Raw genomic sequence first — 21,644 nt, forward strand, 5'->3', positions numbered from 1 at the left:
TATTTATACCTATATATAGCAGAGTATTCAAAGAAAATTAATTTTGACAAATGTAAATTTACAGATTCTGCCTTAACTGATGTAAATGTTTATCTCTCCAGGATCCTTGGCTAGGCTCTTGTAGTAATGTGACTGAACATAAAAGGAAGAAAGTTCTTTAATTCAATAAAAAGCCAACATGTTCATAGAGTTTTAAGAAACCACTGTTATATGGGCCAAAATAATATTAAAAAAATGTAAAAAAAAAAGAAAGAATATAATGCTCACTGGACACTCACATTAATACCATTTTTCGATACATGACACCTAATATATTTTTGCACTTTCCGCAATTTGTTATCTGTCTCAATAAAATGTTCACTATATCAGCACTGACTTTATGATTACATTTATTCTATATAACTCAACTTTTCCAGTCGATTCTTCTTTGTCAAATTTCTTTGTCAAATTTGATACCAGTCAAATTTCTTCTTTGTTCCTTTAGATTAATGGAGCCAAATTAATTTAGAAAATATGAATCACTCTTTGTTTGGTTTCTTTGTTAAACTGACACATATTCCAATTAACATAAAAAATGAATTTTTTAAACAAAAAGCAGGCTTCTTCATCATTTATCTTGTTAAGTGTGAATACATCTACAGTTAGCAAAGTGAGGTCAGTCCTAATGGTTAGGAAGTGGCAGCATGGCCGATCTCCCCCTCCTCCGTCCAGAAAGAAAGCTCTTATGAAAGTCCGACACGGCACTCCAGGGATCATACATGGCCAGGAGTCCCCTCCTCTAATCTAAACAAGGAAACGCTCTGTGTGAACTTCTCTTGAATTAATTCTATAATTAATATTAATGGATCTGCCTGTTCAGCTTCCTTTATTTTAACAAGGAACAGAAAAATCTTTGTCTGAAGGAATGAGATGAAAGGGGAAGCGTTTTGTCAAATCCTGTAATCCAGCAAATGTATAACATCAACCACACCATGCACCCCTATTTGCATATGGCACCTCCTGCTGCGGCAGTGGCCCTGAGAATGACGGCTGTTACTATCTCAAAAAGACAGGAGTATAATCTCCCTTTACAGTCAGCTCTAGATGTCTGATTAGCATTCACAAGGGGTCTCCAACATCACTGCCTTTGAAGTGGGCAATCCTGAGTTTAATCCCACTTTGAGTGCCTCATTGTTTTTTTGGCAGGCTGTCTTCTATTGACGGGGCTCTATAACAAAAAATGGTTTCCATGGATCAGAGCAAAGTTTGGCCACATGGGGCAAAGTTTGGATAACGTTTTCCTTCTTACCATTCCATCAAGTATACGAGTTTAATAAATATTTTCATATTGGTTATCGTGTTACATTGTATTTGATTTGCAGGATCTAAAATAATCTCAAATCTAAAGAATGTTGAAAAAAATTCACAAAATCATCACAGCATTTTTAATGAAAATTGTGACATCACTCATTCAAGGCAAACTAAGATATTTAAGTCTAGTAAACTTAGCCTTAGAGATGGCCATAGCCATATGTCATTAACACAGTCTAAGAACAATTTTGTGGGAAAGCTAATTAACCTAACGGTATGTTTTTAGGATGAAACCAGAGTGCCAGGAGGAAATCCATGAAAACAAAAGGAGAACATACAAACTCCTTGCGATGGTGTGCTCACCCAGATTTGAACCTTCAAACTAGCGCTGCATATGCAAGAGTGCTAGCCACTGAACCAACCAAGCTGCACAATCAGGGTTCAAATCCCTGTTTGGGCGGGTTCAAATCCCTGTTTGGGCAGCTCCAAAATAATGTCAAACAGATGCCATGGGCATGAGCTTATTGCCACGGGCCCTCATACTTATCTTGCACCCTTATTTCCAAGTATGGAGGTGTTAGACTAAATAAATTTACTTCGTAAAATACTTCGTAAATTTTAGGGAGTCTATAGCCATGTTTAGCTATGATTATCCCAGTGATCTGTAGCTTACACAGAGTATTTCCTTTTTTTTTCCTTATGGCTGAATTACGTGACATGTGAAAAAGTATTAAGCATGTGCTGTATGGGAAATGATTCAATGGTTCATTTTAAGCTTCAAACACACTTTAAATGATGGTTGGATTATTTGATGAAAATCTTCTTAATTATTTAATGCATATGTATGGTTATGTGAACTGTAGGAAATACAGCAACCCTTTGCAAGTTTCCAAACAGGACAATGATACGTACCCACCCAATCTTTATATTGAATAGGCTTCACTTTTACAATCAACAAGCCTCATAAAAAAAGCTTAAGAGGAAACAGAACCCCCATATGTTCTCATATACTACCCCAAAGAACATGTTCTTGCCACCCTATTCCATTACACACAATCATTAAGTAGATTCTTGTGGATCTGATATCCCAGGGCTATACCAAATGAATAAGCCATAGTTTCCTAATATACTGATACACCCCAAAATAAGAGGAACAAGAAGAAGATTGTGCAAGAGCAGTCTGGGAAACAATAGTGGTTGACTGGAGTGCCTACAGAAAGAAGCACAAAATCCAGATGGGCCTTTTAGTTCTCAGAACATTCTGCAAAATTTATTCTCTGCAAATATCTGGTGACTGCACATCAGCATCTACCTTATCGCTCAGATGGTTTGGAAGTTTTCCAAACAAGGCTACATGTATGAAGTAGATTATTGGCACAAATACTGGGGCTGCAAAGAACTGTATAACATGTTTAGGAATCTTAAGAGCTTTATAGACACTTCTCTACGTTGTTTTATTAGGTGCTTGAATGATTTTTTAGTCTTTTTTATATGGACAGATGATAATGCAGAGTTCATTCTTTAGTCCGAAAAAAATACCCCGAAAAATTCTAGCTTAGCAAACAGCCTTTAACTATGACACAGCTGCTCTAAGAGCTTCTACCCTGTAGCAAGACCATGCAGCATCCTACCTTTCCAAAATCAACTAATAATTTCTGGTTTGGCCACATGTTCAAGTATAAACTGTGTGGGTCACCAGGGAGATTCATTACGCCAGCCAAATTTCTGGGTTGCTCGGGGTACATCTGAAATGATTATGCAATACATCAAGGTCCTATGAAGTCTTAGTCCTTTCTTCCCTAGAGTTGGAGATTGTATTAGAGTTCATCTAAAGTCCTACATACATAGGAAACTCAGGGCTGATTCAACTGTTAGACATCTGAAGCCAGCTATTTAGTTATTGAATCCACTTTTTTACCCATCCTAAGTTAAAATGAAGTCATTTCACAACTTATTTACACATGATCATGATACACAAAGCCAAGATAGGACCAGTAAAGCAAGCAAATGTTCTGTGTAAATGGGTTATGGATAGCAAAGATGTTTTACTTTGGACACTAAAGGTTTTGAACCTACAGGCTTCAACAAGGAAATCCCATCCTAAACTCTTGTCATAGCAAAAACAACCAACAATTGCTAAAACAATAAAGTACCTGCACCAAAGGCAAAGAAGAAACTCTTGTCCCGATTTTCCTTCAGCAGGCCCATAACTCTTCTTGCCATTCTTTCATTCCTTTTATAAATAAGTTCTTGTCTGAAATAAATGTCTATCTCCTGAGCTGTTACTTGATCATGTGGTGGTAGAGTCGTGTTGGTAAAACCAGGAAGCTGTAAAAAAAAAATCAAAATTGCAGGTTAGTGTTCTTCAAATACATGAATGTTTATTTGACTAGGTGAATCTCATTATATTCAAAATGTTTAAGGTAACATCAGTGTAGGGGTTATATTGCTTAAAAGTATAGGAAATAGTCAAAAATTCTCATGGAGCTGCCTTGGACCCCATGGCAAGGCTGTACATTGTGCATTATCTTCAAACCATCCCGAGACTTAGCCCGTCCACTTGACAGAGCTCAAACAAAAACAATTATAGACTAAACACTAAAGGAAGCTTTGTTTCCTATGGGGATTACATGTTTTATAGAGCATATGAATGTATGGATTTAAAGTCCAACTAAACCCCAAATTAAATAGGGCAAATTCTAACAGCAGCCAGGTTAAAAGGTGGACACAAACAATGGGCCTGATTTAATATAGGTCTCCATGTCTGGAGAAGATAGACTATCATGGAAGAACCTTAGTGATCCAACCAGTCCTGGAGAGCTTTATTAAATCAGTCCCAATGTATGGAAGTAAAATGGTGGATAGAATATTTATGCCATGAACAGAATGTGCTTGCACTCTGCGCTGTAGCTCGTTTCTGCTCATCTCTGAATTCAGCAGGTGGGAGAGCCATTGAGATGTGACCATGTGACACTAAAAGTGTCAAGAACAAAAGTTGCCAAACTAAATCTCCCAGCATCCCAGCGGAACCATGTATCTTTATTAGAAGGCTGGGCGTGTTGTCACAGGAAATAGGTGGTGGTCAATTTTATGACCTCAATCTGTTTACAGGTAACACAAAGTATTTCCTAAGATAATACATATAATTCACATTTATTAACACAATTTATTTGATAATTTACCTTGTTTGATTTTGGATTTAGTCTACAATAAAACACTGACATTGGGCCTGATTTATTAAAGTTCTCCAAGACTGGAGAAGATAGGTTATCATGGTAGAACCTGATTGATCCTGCAAACCTGAAATGCATTACTTAATAATCATTTGCTCTTAGTTGTCAAAAGTTTTCAACTCTGGACCAGATTTGTTCTGGGTTTGCTAGATCACTCAGGTTCTTCCATGATAGTATATGTTCTCCAGTCCTGGAGAGCTTTAATAAATCAGGCCTATTGTTTCAGTTCCACTGCATAGATCATTGGATAAATAGATAACTACAAAATAGATTGTAGAAACCATAAATCTGACGTTATTGAAGTTGGAGTTGTGCTTATGAACTTTTTGATTTTTTTTGGAGTTCATAACATATTTGACTTTATTTCTTTTTTATTTTGCCTGAACATGAAAAAATCATGAACCATGGCATATACTTAAAAAAGTTACCCCAAAAAAGGGGTCCCAATTCAAAACTTGTCAGAAATCATCCAGATCTGCAACCCTTTTCTCACTTTCTTCTAAATGGGTTGTACTGGACAGGACTGGAAAAGACAACATATTGGTATTTTCCTATTTATTATACTTTTAAGCTGTAATGAAGAGCAGTAGCAGCCCTGCACCCACCGTAGCAGACATTCCCTTTAAAACAGACAATCCTGGTGAGCAGTGTTGAGATACAAAGCATTATAATCTGACAAACAAGCCAGACAGTTGAGTGCTTTGCCAGGGTATTGTTGAAGCTTTTAAAGTGGCCAGTGGATTAAACGCAAACATTAACCGCGCACAATAACTGCCAAATGACTTGAATTCACGGCAAAACTGTCAAAACATTGGGGACAGACTACCCTGCAGACCTGTGCAATCTGTCTCCGACGGCTTTGTTTGATGTAAAAGGACATTTCTTTATGTTCTATAAAACAAACCTTAATTATGATTGATGGAGCCATGTATAGACCGGCCCAGGATGCCGCGAATGTAAAAGGTAGCCATTCACAATACCTAAACATCTGACAAAGACTGATCGCTATCACTACTCATTATACCATATATAGTGCAGTCAGTTTAAATATACATTACTCATGTTTTGTGCTGTGCAGGCGCTTATTTTTGTCAGCAGTAACCCCTTCAGTGCTGGGTGCCCTCCTATAGGATTTAAGGCATGAATAAACAAGGAAAAGTTTCTTACTGTTTTGTGCACAGAAAGTTACCTGAAACGAGTTTCAATTTTTTTTTTTTACTGCTTATTATCATTTTCACACGTCCACATTCGGCCCACCAGCTGACAGCTTGTCCTGAACTTTGGTTGTGCTGCCTATTTTCCACACATACAAGGGACAGTTTCCAGGGAAGCCTATTAACCTAACTGCATGTGTTCGGAGATGTGGGAGAAACTGGAGTGCCCGGAGGAAAACCATGCAAACATGGGGAGAACATGCAAACTCCTTGCAGATAGTTTCCTGACCAGGATATAAAATGAGTTTCATTCCTAAAGATAAATCATAAAAATGTCTTTTTTTCAAATAAACATTTTACACTTTTTATTGTTTGCTTTGCATTAGCACTGCCTATTGCCTGAAGATTTTGCAGCCACTTTTTGTTTGTGCTTTAGTGATGGCTATAAGTCTATTATTATTTTTATTATTAAACAGGATTTATATAGCGCCAACATATTACACAGTGCCGTACATTAAATTGGGATTGCAAATGACAGACTAATACAGACAGTGATACAGGAGGAGAGAACCCTGCCCCGAAGAGCTTACAGTCTATGACAAGGGTGGCTTTCCCTGAACACTTTCAATGAAGGGATATAATGCTTGCCTCTACTACTTTCTGTACCGCTGTACACTACACCAGGCTCTAAACTTGTTTCCCGAAAGTCTGACAGAAAACAGTTTTTGGTTGTTTTGGAGCGTTGGTCCCTATTCCCTACAGCTCCTAGGGGTTCCTCTTGCTGATCTCATGTCAGTACAGGAAAAGCAGTTACAAGAGGTCAGCGGAAAAAAACCAGTGTAGAAGAAGTATACTATAGAATGGAGCCTTAGAGTTCAACACTTTTGTAAATATCAGTTTCCCAGGGGACTTTAAGGGACCACTCTGGAGTGGCATTCCGAAGGTAGTAGGAGTGGTAATTATTTAATTATTTCCATTACCTTATTTAAATACATGGAATATGTATCAAAATTACGTGTGCACTCCTGATCCCGGATTCACATTTTTACCAATGATTCAGCTTCTTGGCACAGCCATGTCAGATACATGCACAACCATACTAAAGGAATTCTACCTGTTATTTGTGTAGTTTATAGGAAGTCAAGTGTTTCATATGTATAGTAAAGGATGTCTACTTTTACTGATCAAAAGCTATTCATTTGAGACTTGCTACTTCGACTGACGGTCCATCCCCCTTCACAAAGCTTGTTTTAAAATTGCACTAAACAGTGCAGGACTCAGCTCTATAAATGTTACTGGCAGTTGACAATAAAAAGGGGCAATAAACCAGTGGGCATTGGCCAGTTCAGAGGTATGCACTGTCTCTGTAGATCTCTTTCCTGCCTGTATATCCATTAAGAAAAGACAGATGACCAGTCTAGCCAAGTTACAGGCTACCGTAGTCTAATCAAGCTCCAGCTGCTTTGACGCCTGGTACATTAATCATCCTAACTTCTCTTTGCTGCTTAGGTCCATGACATTCACTGTGATTCATTGGACTCACTGTACTTAGGCAGCTGTTGGTATACTGATTAATACAGCCGTTTGTCTCAATATGGTCAGATAAAGATCAGGAGCTCATGACAGTCCAAAGCAATTAGCGGGCTGTTATCCACCATCACGGTGCGAAGCTGAAAAACTTTGTGAGTACAGCAAGCTCCCGGAAGTGCTTAGTTGAGGACAAGCCAACTTTCCATTTTCTCTCCATTTTCAGAAATTTATGCAAAAGTAATAGGGTGGTGGCCTTGGCTACAAGAACTCAATAGGCTGCGAACATGTAAGCTGAATCCCTCCATGTTATCAGACAGGGTTTGTGGACAGGCCAAATTTGGAGATGTTGACCATCATTCTTGTACAGTTTATTTTTGATAATACGTTTCAAAAACTTCATTTGGCAAATGTGAAGGGTATCAAGTAAGCAGAAAGTTCCAAGTTTCTGAGATGAGCTATGGGTATGGGAAAAAGAATGTCCCAGTATGATTTTTAAAGGCCCTTCTAGAAAGTAAGAAGATGACACCACTATATCTGTTATAGTCTGAACTTCTTCACCCCCAGTCTCCTGACTGGTTCAAAAACAGAAGCAGAATGGTGTGGTGAACCCCTTACTTACTATGCTCTTCCCTCTTATCAGCTTATTCCTTTTCAGTACATTTAAATGCAGTACACTTGCCTAACCAGGCAAGTCCCCTAAAATACCCATACCTGCCTGATCACATTTTTTTTAAAAACACTCACCTGTCCTCATTCTGTTGCAGGTGCCACCATCTTCTTCTACTTTTCCTTCGGGTTCTCGATCTTTGGCCACCTTAACTGGTCAGGCCGGGATGACGTAATCCCTGTGCATGTGCAGCTAAACCTTTTTTTTTTTTTTACAAAAAAGGGGATGATGCCCAAGCAGGTAAGTATGTTTTGCAGAAGGGAAAGTGCTTGTTTCTTCTGCAATAAAAATCCCACAAATTCTTAAAGCAGAACTATAGATCATAATTTTTGTAGCTCATATATAGAAGTCTGCTGCAGGCAGTTGTGTTTATCTCAGTTTAATCAGTCAGAAATTTAATCTACAGTCTCTAATCTCTCTCTCTTTCTCTCTCTCTATATATATATATATACACACACACAGACTTTTTTTCCGTTACATTTTTCTTGGAATGTTCTACATATAAAGAATCTTGACAGATGTTTCCTTCCACATTTATCGGATATTCTCCCATATATTTTTATCTTTCATCTGATAGGAAACGTTCTTGATATTACATCCATGTCTCCGACTTTTTTTTTTACAGAGATTAGAAAAATGATTTGTGTCCAATTCAAACCCATTTTATCATTCAAAAGCATTTTTAAAGGATTTCAGGAAGGATCAGTACAATATCCATGGCCATTTGTGCATACCAAGATGGTTTCTCACTCAGACAACTTGGTCATATGCCAAAGTATCATTTCCTTTATGTTTTTAGAAGTTTAATTGTATAGTGAAAAGGTCAGTGCGTGTAAAACCAATAATACAATTACATTTTTGTGCAATAAATTTGGCATGGTTGTGTTTGGTGGAAAAAGTTGTGGCACCAACAAAATTTGCACCTAAAATGTAAATTGTTCACACGGAAAAAAAAAATACTTTCTTTTTTAATTCTTGAAAACTAAAAATAAATCAAATAAAGTTCAACTACAGTGAATCTAAGCCTCACATACTCATTTTTTTCACTATGGATAGAGTGGCGAGGAATTAAATAATTCTTGTGATCATTTTAAGAGACAATGATCCAGCGCTTGCGTGTAGCTTTATTATTTAAGTTGCCCTTGGAAAACTATTACTGACCAAGTGAGGGATTAGGAAAACTTTTGATTATTCAGCATAACAGGAGTATAGGGGACACTCATTCCAGTACCAACTTTCTAAAAAGAACTTTTCCAAGCTTTGGAGAGATTTCCTCTTGTTAAGTCTGCAGGCCAGGAAGAAAATGTCAATATCTCTAATGAAACATTGGAAAAATAAAGGTTTTACCCATTCCATAGTTCAATGTAAAAAGTTTTTTTAACCTCAACCAAAATCTTATGTTAGGCCTCACCTTAATGTCTAAATTTAACCCAAATCCTAGACTTAATGGGAATTTTTTTTTTCCTTTCTTCCTGTCCTTCTGAAAACATTTTACCAAACAGAAAGTCAGGTGAACTATCCAACAGCAACACATAGAAATATACCACAGACATAATTTTATTTTTGTCTGTGTTAAAGGTTTTCTTCATTTCCTGTCTAGTAAAACTGCTGGGGAAATGTTTGAAGCCCTTGTTTGTTTTTTACTGCTAACTCTGGCTCCATTACAAAAAGATTCACCTTTACTTCCTCACTACATTTCAAATGTTTTTAGCTGGACATACACTTTACATGTATATACATCTTACTACCTTTTTTTTATTTCAAACATTTATTATGTTTTAGAGTTACCAATTTCTTAATATATAACTCCATCAAGAAGCCTTTTAGTGTACTATACTTGTTACCATAAGTTTTTCTTTACATATCTTATCATCAAAATAAAAATAAGCACTAAAAATATTATCGATAATTTACTCATCTAGAAATAAAATTCTCATTAAGCTTTTGTTTTTCATAAAAAATCTGGGGTACAACTCATTAAAATCCCTTGCCCATTGTACAAACATTTAAAGAAATGGAAATCCCTGCAATAAGTATTGCTGTATATTAAAATGCACTAAAATGCAGTAAATTAAACACTTGCTGTGATCCAATTTGCTGAAAATCAAATGCACGTGTGTCGATGTTTTCCGTGCAAGAATCTGGAATGATGTTGCTGCTTAAGCACCTTTCAAACAATAATATAATCCTGCTGGGTGATTTCATGACTGCCACTTGAAAATAATTGGTATGGTGTAATAAATGTTGGTTACATCACCTGAAAGCTAAGATTTGTGAAAAAAAATAATTGTATATATACTGTATATATGACTACACATTCTATTTTTAATGTAATGATATTAAAATTGCTTTTCCATTGCAGTCTTCAGCCAGCCATGACTTCTCTATCTGCCAAAAATAAGTCAAATGCTCATTTATTCTAATCATTTACAGAGAGTGCAAGAAGGAAAGGGCCAAAAGAAGGTTAGATTTGGTTTTTTTCATATATGTATAAAATTCAAAGCAATTTGGAGTTTTAAATGATCTCTCTTTATTAGGGCTTGGTACCTGAGAGGTAGTTAGTATGAGCACTCTGATGCTGGTTAAATAACCAGAATCCAGTACCAAGCCCTGAAGAAGTGGGAATGCTTTGAAGCGTGGTGGGTTTTCTATGATAAAAGAATCTGAATGTGAACATTATGAAATCTTTTGGCACTTTTCTTTTCGCATACCCACTGCCACTCGTGATTTTGTATATGCTGTCTAAAATCAGAATGAGAATGCCAACTGATTTAACCTCCCTAGCGGTTCATTTCTTTCCGGTTTTATATGTCTAAAAGCGGTACATTGTTTTTCATGAAAATTTATTCTACAGTATAATATAATAGTATGAGTATAAGAAAGTTTGAAACACAAAATCATGTAAAAACAATAAACTAAATAAATAAAAAAATCTATATATTTAAAAAAAAAAAAATACACATTATGCTTATATTTTTTTATATACTGTCAAATAAACGTTTCTAAAAACAATGTACTGCTTTTACACATAAAATGTGTCCAGTGTATTGCATTCAATACAGTATTTGGTATTGAATGCAATACAAATAGATTTTGAATTTCCCGCAACGCCCCGCAGGCACCGGGAACTCCCCGGTGATTTATCGGATGCAGAAGCAGGAAGAAGGAAGAAGAAAGAAGACGGAGATCGCGGCGATGGACAACGCGGGACGCCGGCGGCTCAGGTACGGCTCTATTTACTATTACCTCCCATAGGTTTTCATACCCCGAGCGTGACTCGGGGTTACCACTTTTAGTAACTTTTTTCTACCACGAGTCAAGGTAAGCATTCCGCACCCTTCGTATATAATGTGGGGAAATTCTTACTCTTTACTTGTCCTTACAGTCCCTACTGTCTATGGTTACCCTTGGCTAAAGCAAGAGATCCTCTTACTTCATGTTGTGTTTGTGAGACAGAACGTGAAAAGAATTCTGTTAAAAGAGACACAGACAGCACAAAAGACAAAAAAAAACAACAGTCTTAATAATTCCTATCTTATCAAAATTTTTCCAAAAACATCAGTCCCGACTCCCCTGCTTTCCACATGGGAATTTTGGGTCTTCCCATTTTATATGTGTTAGCTCTTTCTGCATCATCCACAATAAAATAAGCTGAAAATCCAGCAGGGAAGTTGGGGGCTCAAAAACATAATAAAAGCACATTCAGTTAGTTTAGATTCCAACTTTTTGGGGTCAGGTTGTCACCAGGTTTTAAGGTAAGTTTTAAGGCAGTTCAGAGAAGGCGTGAAGTTGTAGTAGAGATATTGTAATCTCAGATCCATGAACTGCACCTCTAGACAAGATGCTACATGGAGCATCTCATTTGCAGCCGCCCACTGGAAATTAATAGGGTGGTAGACTGCAGTTCTGTACTACCCACTGCCTCCCACTGGAAAATGTTCAAATAATGGTTCCTTAAGAATCATTCTAGCAGCTGTTGTTGTTGAATGGCTGGCAATTAAACCAGGAGTGCCTCTTCAGTCTCCTAAAAATGTGTTTTTGTATTTCTTCATCAGTTCCTGTCCAGACAGGATATAGCAGTAAATCCACCAAATAGGCATATAGTAAGAAAAAAAAGAGGATTAAGTATCCACCATTGTTTCCAAAACAAAATAAAATGTTTTGGGTAAAATTAGGCTTGAGGTTCTCTCAAAACTTGACACAATTCTGGTTTGATTGGCCGTAAATTGCAGAAATAAGCCAAGAGCTTTAGAAATATTTTGACTCCTAAAGACCTAAAGATGACATCTGCTTTCAGCAACATTATGATAACTAATGTCAAACTGAAAAGCTTTGTCTACATGATGAAGTTATCTGTGCTCAAAGCAGTAGCCTTTCAAGTCTTGTCGTAACCTAGAAAATAAATGTCAGAAGGATCTACCCGTTGACAAGATAATCTATAAATGCTCTGATTAGTCCCACAATGTATGATTTATCTTTAATAAATAAACTCTTGCATTGCGACAGAGGCCCTCTACTTTCACATTGCCACAGGACCTGGAGCATCAGAATCTCATTTTGAGTTTCATTTATCAAGGATCATGATATTGTTTCAGCCCAGCGCAGAACATCTGCTTCTCAGATCCCTCCATTCTGCTTCCACGTATTCTTCTTCTAAAAGCTGCAGAGCCGGTTAGAAATCATGACACTTTTATTACCGGAGATTACTACATACTTACTGGGTGAGTCGGCCATGGTGTGTATGTCTTACATATCAGGATAGCTAGCAGGAATTAGTTGAAATTTGGTTAGGTATGATAGAAATGAAAAATATCTACATTTTGAGAGCGATAAGTGACGAAATACAGGTAGTCCCCGAGTTAAGGACATCCGACACAATCACACCTCCTAGATATGAACGGGCTTCCCTGCTCGCTCGTGTGCAGGATGGAGGCTTGAAGGGAAAGGGGGCGGTTTGCATGACTTGCAGAAGAAATCTTTTGATAAACACACCTGATGTTGTTAATGATCTTAAGAGTGGAGCTGATCTTTAATATCTTGTAATTATTTAATGACCAAGACAGACTCTGCAGCTGTTTCTTTTTGCATATCAAAGCACAGCTTGCTCCAGGAGTTAATGAATGTCTAGGTTCATAAAGTTTTGTTTTTTATTTTTTTTTTGCTTTGTTTGTGATTAAATCACAGTGAGGATTTTATACAGTAACTGACACCACGCTGCCTAATAATATGTTTAGAAAACATCTGTCCTTATTTCATTTATTAAAATATTGTACCTGTTCCGACTTACATACAAATTCAACTTAAGAACAAACCTACAGTCCCTATCTAATATGTAACCCGGGGACTACCTGTACACTTTTATATTGCTAGTTACATTTCATTAGTTAATAGTTACACTATCTACACAGAGTTTGCAGGTTCTCCCCATGTTTGCGTGGGTTTTCTCCGGGTATTCTGGTTTCCTCCCACATTCCAAAAACATGCAGTTGGGTTAATTGGCTTCCCCCAAATTGAATAATGGCATATGACTATGGTAGAGACATTAGATTGTAAGCCCCTTTGAGGGACTGTGACAAGACTATGGACATTGTAAAGTGCTGCGTAAAAGGTCAGCCCTATATAAATACTAGTTAATAATAAAAGAAGAAATATGGGCTCATTTTGCTGTCTTCTATCATAAGCATGTCTCTTACAATGCACGGCAACTCATTGTTTCCCTGTGCTTGTTCCAATTTAATCTCTGCTATATTGGAGACTGCAAATGTTTGCTAGCAAGTAAAATTCAAGTACTTACACTTCATGCAATACAATTAATGATGCATCAATAAATTAACAGGTATGCTAATTCATCTAAAGCTGCATTAGTTTTTGTCTTTTTCCACCCTGCCCTAAATACCAATTATTTTGGGTATGTAATTCTGATCAACCTCAACAATGTTCTGATAAAGATGCTAATGGAAATGTTATTATAGATAAAAGTTCTAAGTATTTTTCAGTGGCTGTCCTGTGTACTGATTACAGAGTTCATTCACTAAGCTGCTGAGCTGAGGGGCCTCAGAGAGCTTAGGATGTGGGGGAATGTGTTATTGCAGTGACTTATTCCGATAACCATTAAAGTAGCAACCATGTGCCATGGCCCCCTTCTAATATAAACGAGGTCTTGCTCTTAAGCCTGTAGTTATGATGAGAGGAATTACATGCAAAGACTCGGGAAGTCCTTATAATTGGGCTTTGTTGCTACACATTCTTGTTCAAATCTTTTCAGACTAGAGAAAGAAGCCAATCGCTCATGCGGGCCAACCTAAGGGACAGGACCGTAATCCCATTATTTCCCGGGGCAAATGAGAGCCACGTGTTGGTCTTCAGCAATGTAAGTTAAGAAAGAAAAAAGACGCATTACAGTGGTTGACCAGTAGCGTCAGACTGATGAAACCTAAATGAAAACATCTATCCAATCAGGCGGTAAAGGGAGCGTTTGTTTAGAATTTATAACTTAGGGCCTGATTTATTAACACTCTCCAAGGTTGGAGAAGATAGACAATCATGGGGGAACCTGGGGAATCCAGCAAACCTAGTTTAGCTAACAAATATTTTCAATCATGGACCAGATTTATTCCAGGTTTGTAGATCACCCAGGTTCTCCTATGATAATCTATCTTATCACATTTTGGAGCTTTAATAAATTAGGCCCCCAATTCTGTTTTTTAAGGTTAAACTCCATTAATTTATTACAAGAAACACCAATGGATAAAGTTACAAATTCAATAAAACCAATAAAAATAAATAGTAATGGCCAAAAGTATATAGGATAATTAGGTGTTTCTGGTGGGGGTTTCTGTAATGCCACAAAAAAACAAATTGTATAGGTGGATTATGTGGGGCAGCATGGTGGCTCAGAGATTAGCACTCCGGTGCTAATATTGCAGTGCTAGGTCCCAAGTTTGAATCTTGGCCAGGACACTATCTGCATGGAGTTTGGAGGTTCTCCCCATGTTTGCGTGGGTTTTCTCCGGGTACTCCGGTTTCCTCCCACATTCTAAAAACATGCAGTTAGGTTAATTGGCTTCCCCAACAAAATTGAGCTTAGACTGTATTAAAGACTATGGTAGGGGCATTAGATTGTGAGCACCTTTGAGGGAAAGCTAGTGACTTGACTATAGACTTTGTACAGCGCTGTGTAATATGTTGGCGCTACATAAATACTGTGTAGTAATAATAATAATAATTATGCATGACCAACCTTGTGGTCACATTTTGGGGAAGGGTCATCTTCAAGAACGAATGACCCCTGAGCACAAAGTCAGTTCTATAAAGACATGGTTTGATGAGTTTAGATGCTAGAGTATTCCTTCGTCTTTATTCTTCCATGACACTCTCTGAGAATGCAATTCTCCAATCGGTTTTATTTAGCGGGAACTAAAAAAGTTAAAATGATATATTTTATACCAGTTACAGTCAGCAAAGTACCTACCTGTGAGGTGTCATAATTAAAGATTACAGAGTTCAGGTCTCCACAGTTATAGTGTTTGATGAGGTCTTCTGTTGTGTAAGGGGCTTGCAAGCTCCCAGCCCGGAGACTCTCATGTTGAAGCAATGTCTGGTTTAACGCAAATAAAACCTGAAAAGAAGAAGAAATAAAAAATACAAAATTAGTCTCTCTCTTCACAATACAGAATTGCATTTACTTATGCAGAACAAAGAGCAGTAATGTGAAAGTAAAATAGCTGACCAACCCAGAGCAACCAATTAGTTTTCTGTATGTTGTGGATAGAGCAATGCAAAATAAGTTCCAACTAGTTGAAACTCCAGTTTGCACCTAGTGACCCAACCAGTGGATTTTGAAAAGGCAACAAGATTTGCCAACATCAAAATGTGGGCCACCAATCAAATGCCCATTATTGTAACACTGATCAGTTATATTATTACTTTGGCCAGCTCAAGCCTGAATTTCTACGCAATGACATCAACTGTAAGAGAAGTGTCAACATGCTTTGTAGGTGCTGTTTGAGTGAAAAGAGTCAACCACAAAATTTAATGATCCAACGGTTGGTTTAATATCTTTGAGCAAATAGAACAGATGTGAAGTCACTCAAAGCAACCAATCACTAGCTTGGGAAAGTGTCCTAATAGACATTGGATTGGTTACCATTAGATATCAGAAACGGTGGTGCACTAACATAGCTAGCTCCTAGTTTTAATTAAAAATAATGTTTGCACAGCCGCTGATCCAAGACAACACAATATTACATCTTGACATATGACATTGGCTCCAAAATGGATCATATCAGGCTCTGCCATTTGGATTTTGGTGCCACTAAAGATTCATTTGTTACTTCTTCTTTTCCTAGCAGAGGGTTTGATTAGTTTCTGAATGCAGGGGCACACTTGATGTGCCCATGGGAGATATGTGCCAGCTTCATCCTTGTGCCAGGGGGTTATGGGAAAGAACACAGGGTCATTGATCAAGATCATTCAGCAACATTAGCTTTCTGTAAGTTATGCACGGTTATTATCAGACAGGAACATAAATCTTAAAATTATACCACTCTTCTGTGACACGGCCATCCTCTAAGGCAACCTTTCTTGGGAAGCTAGTGGGAAGTAAATAAAGAACTAGTAAGGAAATAATAAAATATCTATGGAAAATATGGACAATTGGAACTAATTGTCCAAATTTCTTCCAGTCAAGTGCCACTGCTTTTCTTTAGAGATAAGCGTCACAAGGACCAACTAATGCATAAGCATATATTATTCTTTAAGATCAATATCTATGTGTATTCTATTATCTTTTTGCAAAATTGGAATTAATGAGCTTCCATATTATTGACTCTATTGGTCTGATTTATTAAGGTTCTCCAAGACTGGAGAATATAGACATGGTGAATCTGGGTGATCCAGGCTCTATTTGTACCATAAAGCATCATGTTAAGATTGTCAAGTATTTATGGCCAATGAATATTTTGCATGGCTCTGGCTACTATCAATAAATAAGAAATAAACCTTTTAGATTTGTGATAGATATGAATCATATCAATACCTTCTATTCTGACCTGAGTCTACTGTTCTTCACATTAGTTTATTGCAGAGTAGGGTTCTTTAGGCCACCTCACCATAGCCTTGGTGCACTTTTTAATTGTTTTTATATTGCCTTCACCTGAGCCCCCCTGAGTAGACCAGAATTTGGCTTTTAATCCCAATCCTAATAGGTAGGAAGACTTAAAACCTTAGGGTTTCAATACTGTCAGTTCCAGTTCAGTTGATTTCTCACTTCATGTCCCACTGACCATCATCGCTATATATAAAAAAAATTTTGGCTAGATTTAGACTTACACCCTACATCTGCAACATGCATGTCTGGTTCTTGATCTGTAACATAAAAGAGTTTTTACGACTTTTACAGGAAGATTATAACTGTCAGCCCTACAAATCAACCTTGACCCTTTTTTCACCTAAAATACATTTAGTGTCCCTAAGGAATTTAGGGTGTTACTCTCATCTCTGCCTTCTCATGTCTACAAAATTACTTCCATTTTTAACTTTGACACCAGCAACACATACTACTGCTTTGTTCTTTGCGAGACTGACACAAGTGCATGTGTGAACACCATTCAGATCATTTATTTCTGGAAACTGGCTCCAGTGTAAGACGGGCACCTTTATTTAATAAAGCAAAGAGCAATGTGCAAAGTGCAGTGAGGTCTCCACCAATAAGAAGTCATGTGGACTTTTTTAAATACAGAAAGATGTAACCTGTTATGGATTACGCTATGCATTATTAGTTTCCAAGGTTGGTGCAGGGTCAGCCTTCTTGACATCTAAAGACATCTTTGTTTAAAGTTAAACTGTCATTTTTCATATTCAGGACAAATAGCAGGCTCACCTTATAGGACCTCCATGCTACAAATACTTATTTTGATTGTCCCCTTTCAGCTCTATTTACCAGTCAGGGGCCTGGGAAATACCCAGGATAAGGGAACATATGACCCACTCTCCTTGCATATTGTAGATGGGTGGCTTACTGCTGGTCTTGAGCACAGTTTTGTGGTCTTGGTTCGAAGCCTTGTGTGGGCTCCAAGACGGACTGTCCATTAAAAATGATTTTTTACTTTTCACTAAATGTCTTTTTTATCTCTTAGAGCAGGGGTGCCGAAAAGGTGGAGCGTGATCCACCGGTAGATCGCAAAGGCAACCCGAGGAGATGGTGGAGCCCTGACTTTCAAAATAAACTCTACTGCGCACAGTAGTTATTATGTCCAAATACTGTTCCACCATGACTGATGATCATTTGGAAGTCTGTTTGAGGCTGGCTACCAGCAACTACTGTCTGGACTATGCAACTTTGGCTGATTCCATTAAGTTTAAGATGTCATCGGAGTAAGGTAATGGCCAAAAATGTACAGAATTGTATTTTGCCATACATGTTCATGCTGTTATGCAAGGTAAACAATATATATTTTAAATAAAAAGTATACTCTGTATATATATAAAATAAATATATGTTTAGCATTTTATTGTTGGTAGATCATTTTGACTTGGTCATTTTAAAAGTAGCTTGCAAGCCAAAAAAGTGTGGACACCCCTGTCTTAGAGACTTAATGATGAGAAAACCTTGCTCGTGTTTACAGAGGCACCAAGCCATTGGGTATTAGAATACCAGAGGTTAGGCAAAACGTTGGGATGGGAACGTTACCGCCGTCAGAAGCTCCAGAACAAACCGGTAAGTTATCATCTGTACAACTGTCCACAGTACGCCCAAAATCACCACATTCCCATTCAAAACTCCCACTGATCTGTTGTTTTGTCAGTGCTGGCTCCTTTCACAATGCATTTAATACAGGACATTCAAAGATTGTTGTTCAATGTACTATAAGTTGTTCAGGACATCTAGGATACCTATTGCATACATTTGGCTGTCATGGTAAGGACATTTTAGAAGAAATTTAGAAGGAAGAAAGAATTTAGAAGAAAAATGCTGAAATGCACCACCTACCTGGCCACAAAGTTTGGACTGAAAAAAGTGATTGATATTGGCCAATGTTGTCTACTAAATACCTTAGAGTACATCAAAGATTTATTTTTCTTTCTCTCTGTAATTCGGAAATTCTCATTTTGGGTAATATGAATTGCAAGCTACTTTTAAAATGACCAAGTCAAAATGATCTACCAATGAAGTAATATAAAAAAGGCTTATAATACCATATTAAAATAATGCTTAGGTAAAATTTGGGTTTTACCAGTGCAAGAAAATGAAATGTTCTGGTTAAAATAAAGTTTGTGTCTAATAAAGAAAAACATCCCACACCCCAAACTTTTGTAGAATTTTCCTAAATGTGAATGAAGGACACATGCCTCCCACATCCCAAATTGTTGTTAAACTCATATGTACTTTTATTGAATATGAACACCTTCCTGGCATTTAAAAATATCTTGCTTTGGTGCAGTATTACAATTTTGCTTGTAAAATTTCAGACTTTTGGAGGTCTATGGAGCTGCTAAAAAAAGAAATTACAAGGAAGGGAGGGACAGAAGGATCTGGATCCAAATCTGGGGTAGTCCCTTGAAATGAGAGAAAGTTGGGAGCTATGGATGATGTGTGAGATCCATTCTACATCAACTCCTACTGCACTGAAGCAAAGGCAGTTGAAACCACAGTCAGAGACATTGTGTAACTCGGAGCTCAGTGTCATCCCACCAGAGAAAAGCCATTCTGGGTCTTTTATATAAACATGGCTCTCACTTACAATTTCCTTTAAGACCATTCAGGCCCCAACTTCAAAATAAACAGGCTTATTAAGCCAGAGTGCCTGAAGAAAATGCCACCTAATAAATAAAACGTATGTTATTTACTCAAGGAAATGATGGAAAATTATTACTCAGCGTTTGGAAAATAACATTTTGATTCCTGAGATTTATTAAGCCGCCATGTGCCTCCTTCTAATGCCATTTTGAAGTACTGTACTCTGGCCCAATCACACTTCTGAAAGAGACCTTTTTTTAAGGGAAGGCTTTCAAAAAACATTAACTGGTGGCTGGCATAATCCATGCTACAAACAGATTTTGTCAAATGATCTCTTCAGTTTTCATTTGGCAGCCATAATTAACATGACCTCCCATTAATCAGGGCACAATGAGGGCAATGTGTGCCTGCAAGGGGAGGGCCGAGGTCGGAGCTCATTAGCCAGGCCTAGGATTTAGATCACTACACTTGGATTAAGGGATACGGGTAAATAGATGAGGTTTCTTGATCTGTGCAACAAGTTGGTTTTCTTTTAGCTTGTATTCCTTGGCTGGTGGAACAACCTGTGAAATTCCATGTTTATTCCCAGACAACTTTTTTTTATTTTTAGAAGCAGAGGAGTTGAACTTTTTAGTTCTAGTGGGAAGCAAAAAATGATACAGCAAAACTGAGTGCTCAATTCCGGCCCAGCCTGTTGCTGCCTTGTTTCTGGGGTGATTGCATTTGATCGTTGTCATCATAGGCAATAAATTGCAGGAGACGGGAGAGGTAAGTATATACTCTTTTCTTTCACAGCTCGTTACGAACTTCTGCATAGTGAAAAGCTCCATCTTAAGAGCATGAATGTAATATAATATGTTAGTGTAATGAAATATGTTAGTGTAAGGAAATCACCGTACTTCCCTATACTACATATCTCTCCAAAAGGGCAGTGACATTTTTTTTTCGACCACCATGACATTCCGATTTAGAGATGAGGTTGATTTACCTAAGGGGCTTGGTTTGTTCTCTTAGCTTAGTGAATAAGGTAAAAAAAATGTACATCACTAAGAATACCCAATCATATGCAAGGAAACGTAAAACATGGATGAATGAAATCAAAAGAGTTTCTCATTCAATAAGATAAGTGATTTTCCCCTTATCAAGGGATACTTTACAAAATGAACAGCATGAACTCTGTTAGTAAATTAACACCAATATGTTACAAAAACCTGACAATAATCTATCCTTGTTGCTGCCTTTCACCTTATGACTTCCCAGGAAGTTATATTATTAGGGAAGAAGAAGAGATTAAGAAAATGGTTCTTGCTACCGGCAGAATAATGACAATTGGCCTGATTTGCTAAAGCTCTTCAAAGATTGAGAGGATACACTTTAATTAGAAAAACTGGGTGAGCCAGGAAATCTGAAATGGATCTGGTCTAGGACTGAAAACATTTGCTAACAAATACCAAATTGTTTTTAAGAAATCCATTCCAGGTTTTCTGGGTCACCCAGCTTCACTGATAAAAATTTATCCTCTCCAGCCTTGGAGAGCTTTAATAAATCAGGCCAATTATTTCAGCCCTGGCAATTGAGATGATTTGCTAAAACAATATTAACTGTTCATATGGCAAAGAGAGTTGTCACCTTCCAAGGGATAGTTCACTTAGCTTAGTAAAAAAAGATGATCTGCTTCTATAAACCCTCGAGTTATAAGCATGGAAAAATCCATTTTTTAAGATTTCCTTCCATGTGAATGGGTATTCTTTACAAAGTGAATTGTCACATTTACTAAGCTAAGTGAATTATCAATTACAAGGTGATAATTCATCTTGATTGATGAACAGCCAATCTTACTGACTACTGTTTATAATTGGTTATTTTCTGTACCAGTTATTTTCTGTCTCTAAATTAGATCTGTTGTTTATTTCAAAGAGGAAATTAATATTATTATTATTATTATATAGCGCCCATTAAATTAAATGATGATTATTAATTAAATAGGGGTTGCAATTGACAGACACAGACAGTGACACAGGAGGAGGAGAGGA

At 37.3% G+C, this 21,644-nt stretch overlaps 1 protein-coding gene across 1 annotated transcript in view; it reads right to left on the reverse strand.

Annotated features, from left to right (window-relative positions):
* The window catches only part of TRABD2B (TraB domain containing 2B), a 179,652-nt gene that overhangs the window by 82,694 nt on the left and 75,314 nt on the right, over positions 1-21,644 (reverse strand). Inside the window, exons 3-4 of the mRNA XM_072419605.1 lie at positions 15,346-15,492; positions 3,444-3,618 (exon numbers count right to left, since the gene is read on the reverse strand). Of these exons, the coding sequence (XP_072275706.1) occupies positions 3,444-3,618; positions 15,346-15,492 (322 nt within the window). The remainder of the gene's footprint in view (positions 1-3,443; positions 3,619-15,345; positions 15,493-21,644) is intronic.

This window comes from Pyxicephalus adspersus, chromosome 8, assembly GCF_032062135.1.
Source record: "Pyxicephalus adspersus chromosome 8, UCB_Pads_2.0, whole genome shotgun sequence".
NCBI classification, from domain to species: Eukaryota; Metazoa; Chordata; class Amphibia; order Anura; family Pyxicephalidae; genus Pyxicephalus; species Pyxicephalus adspersus.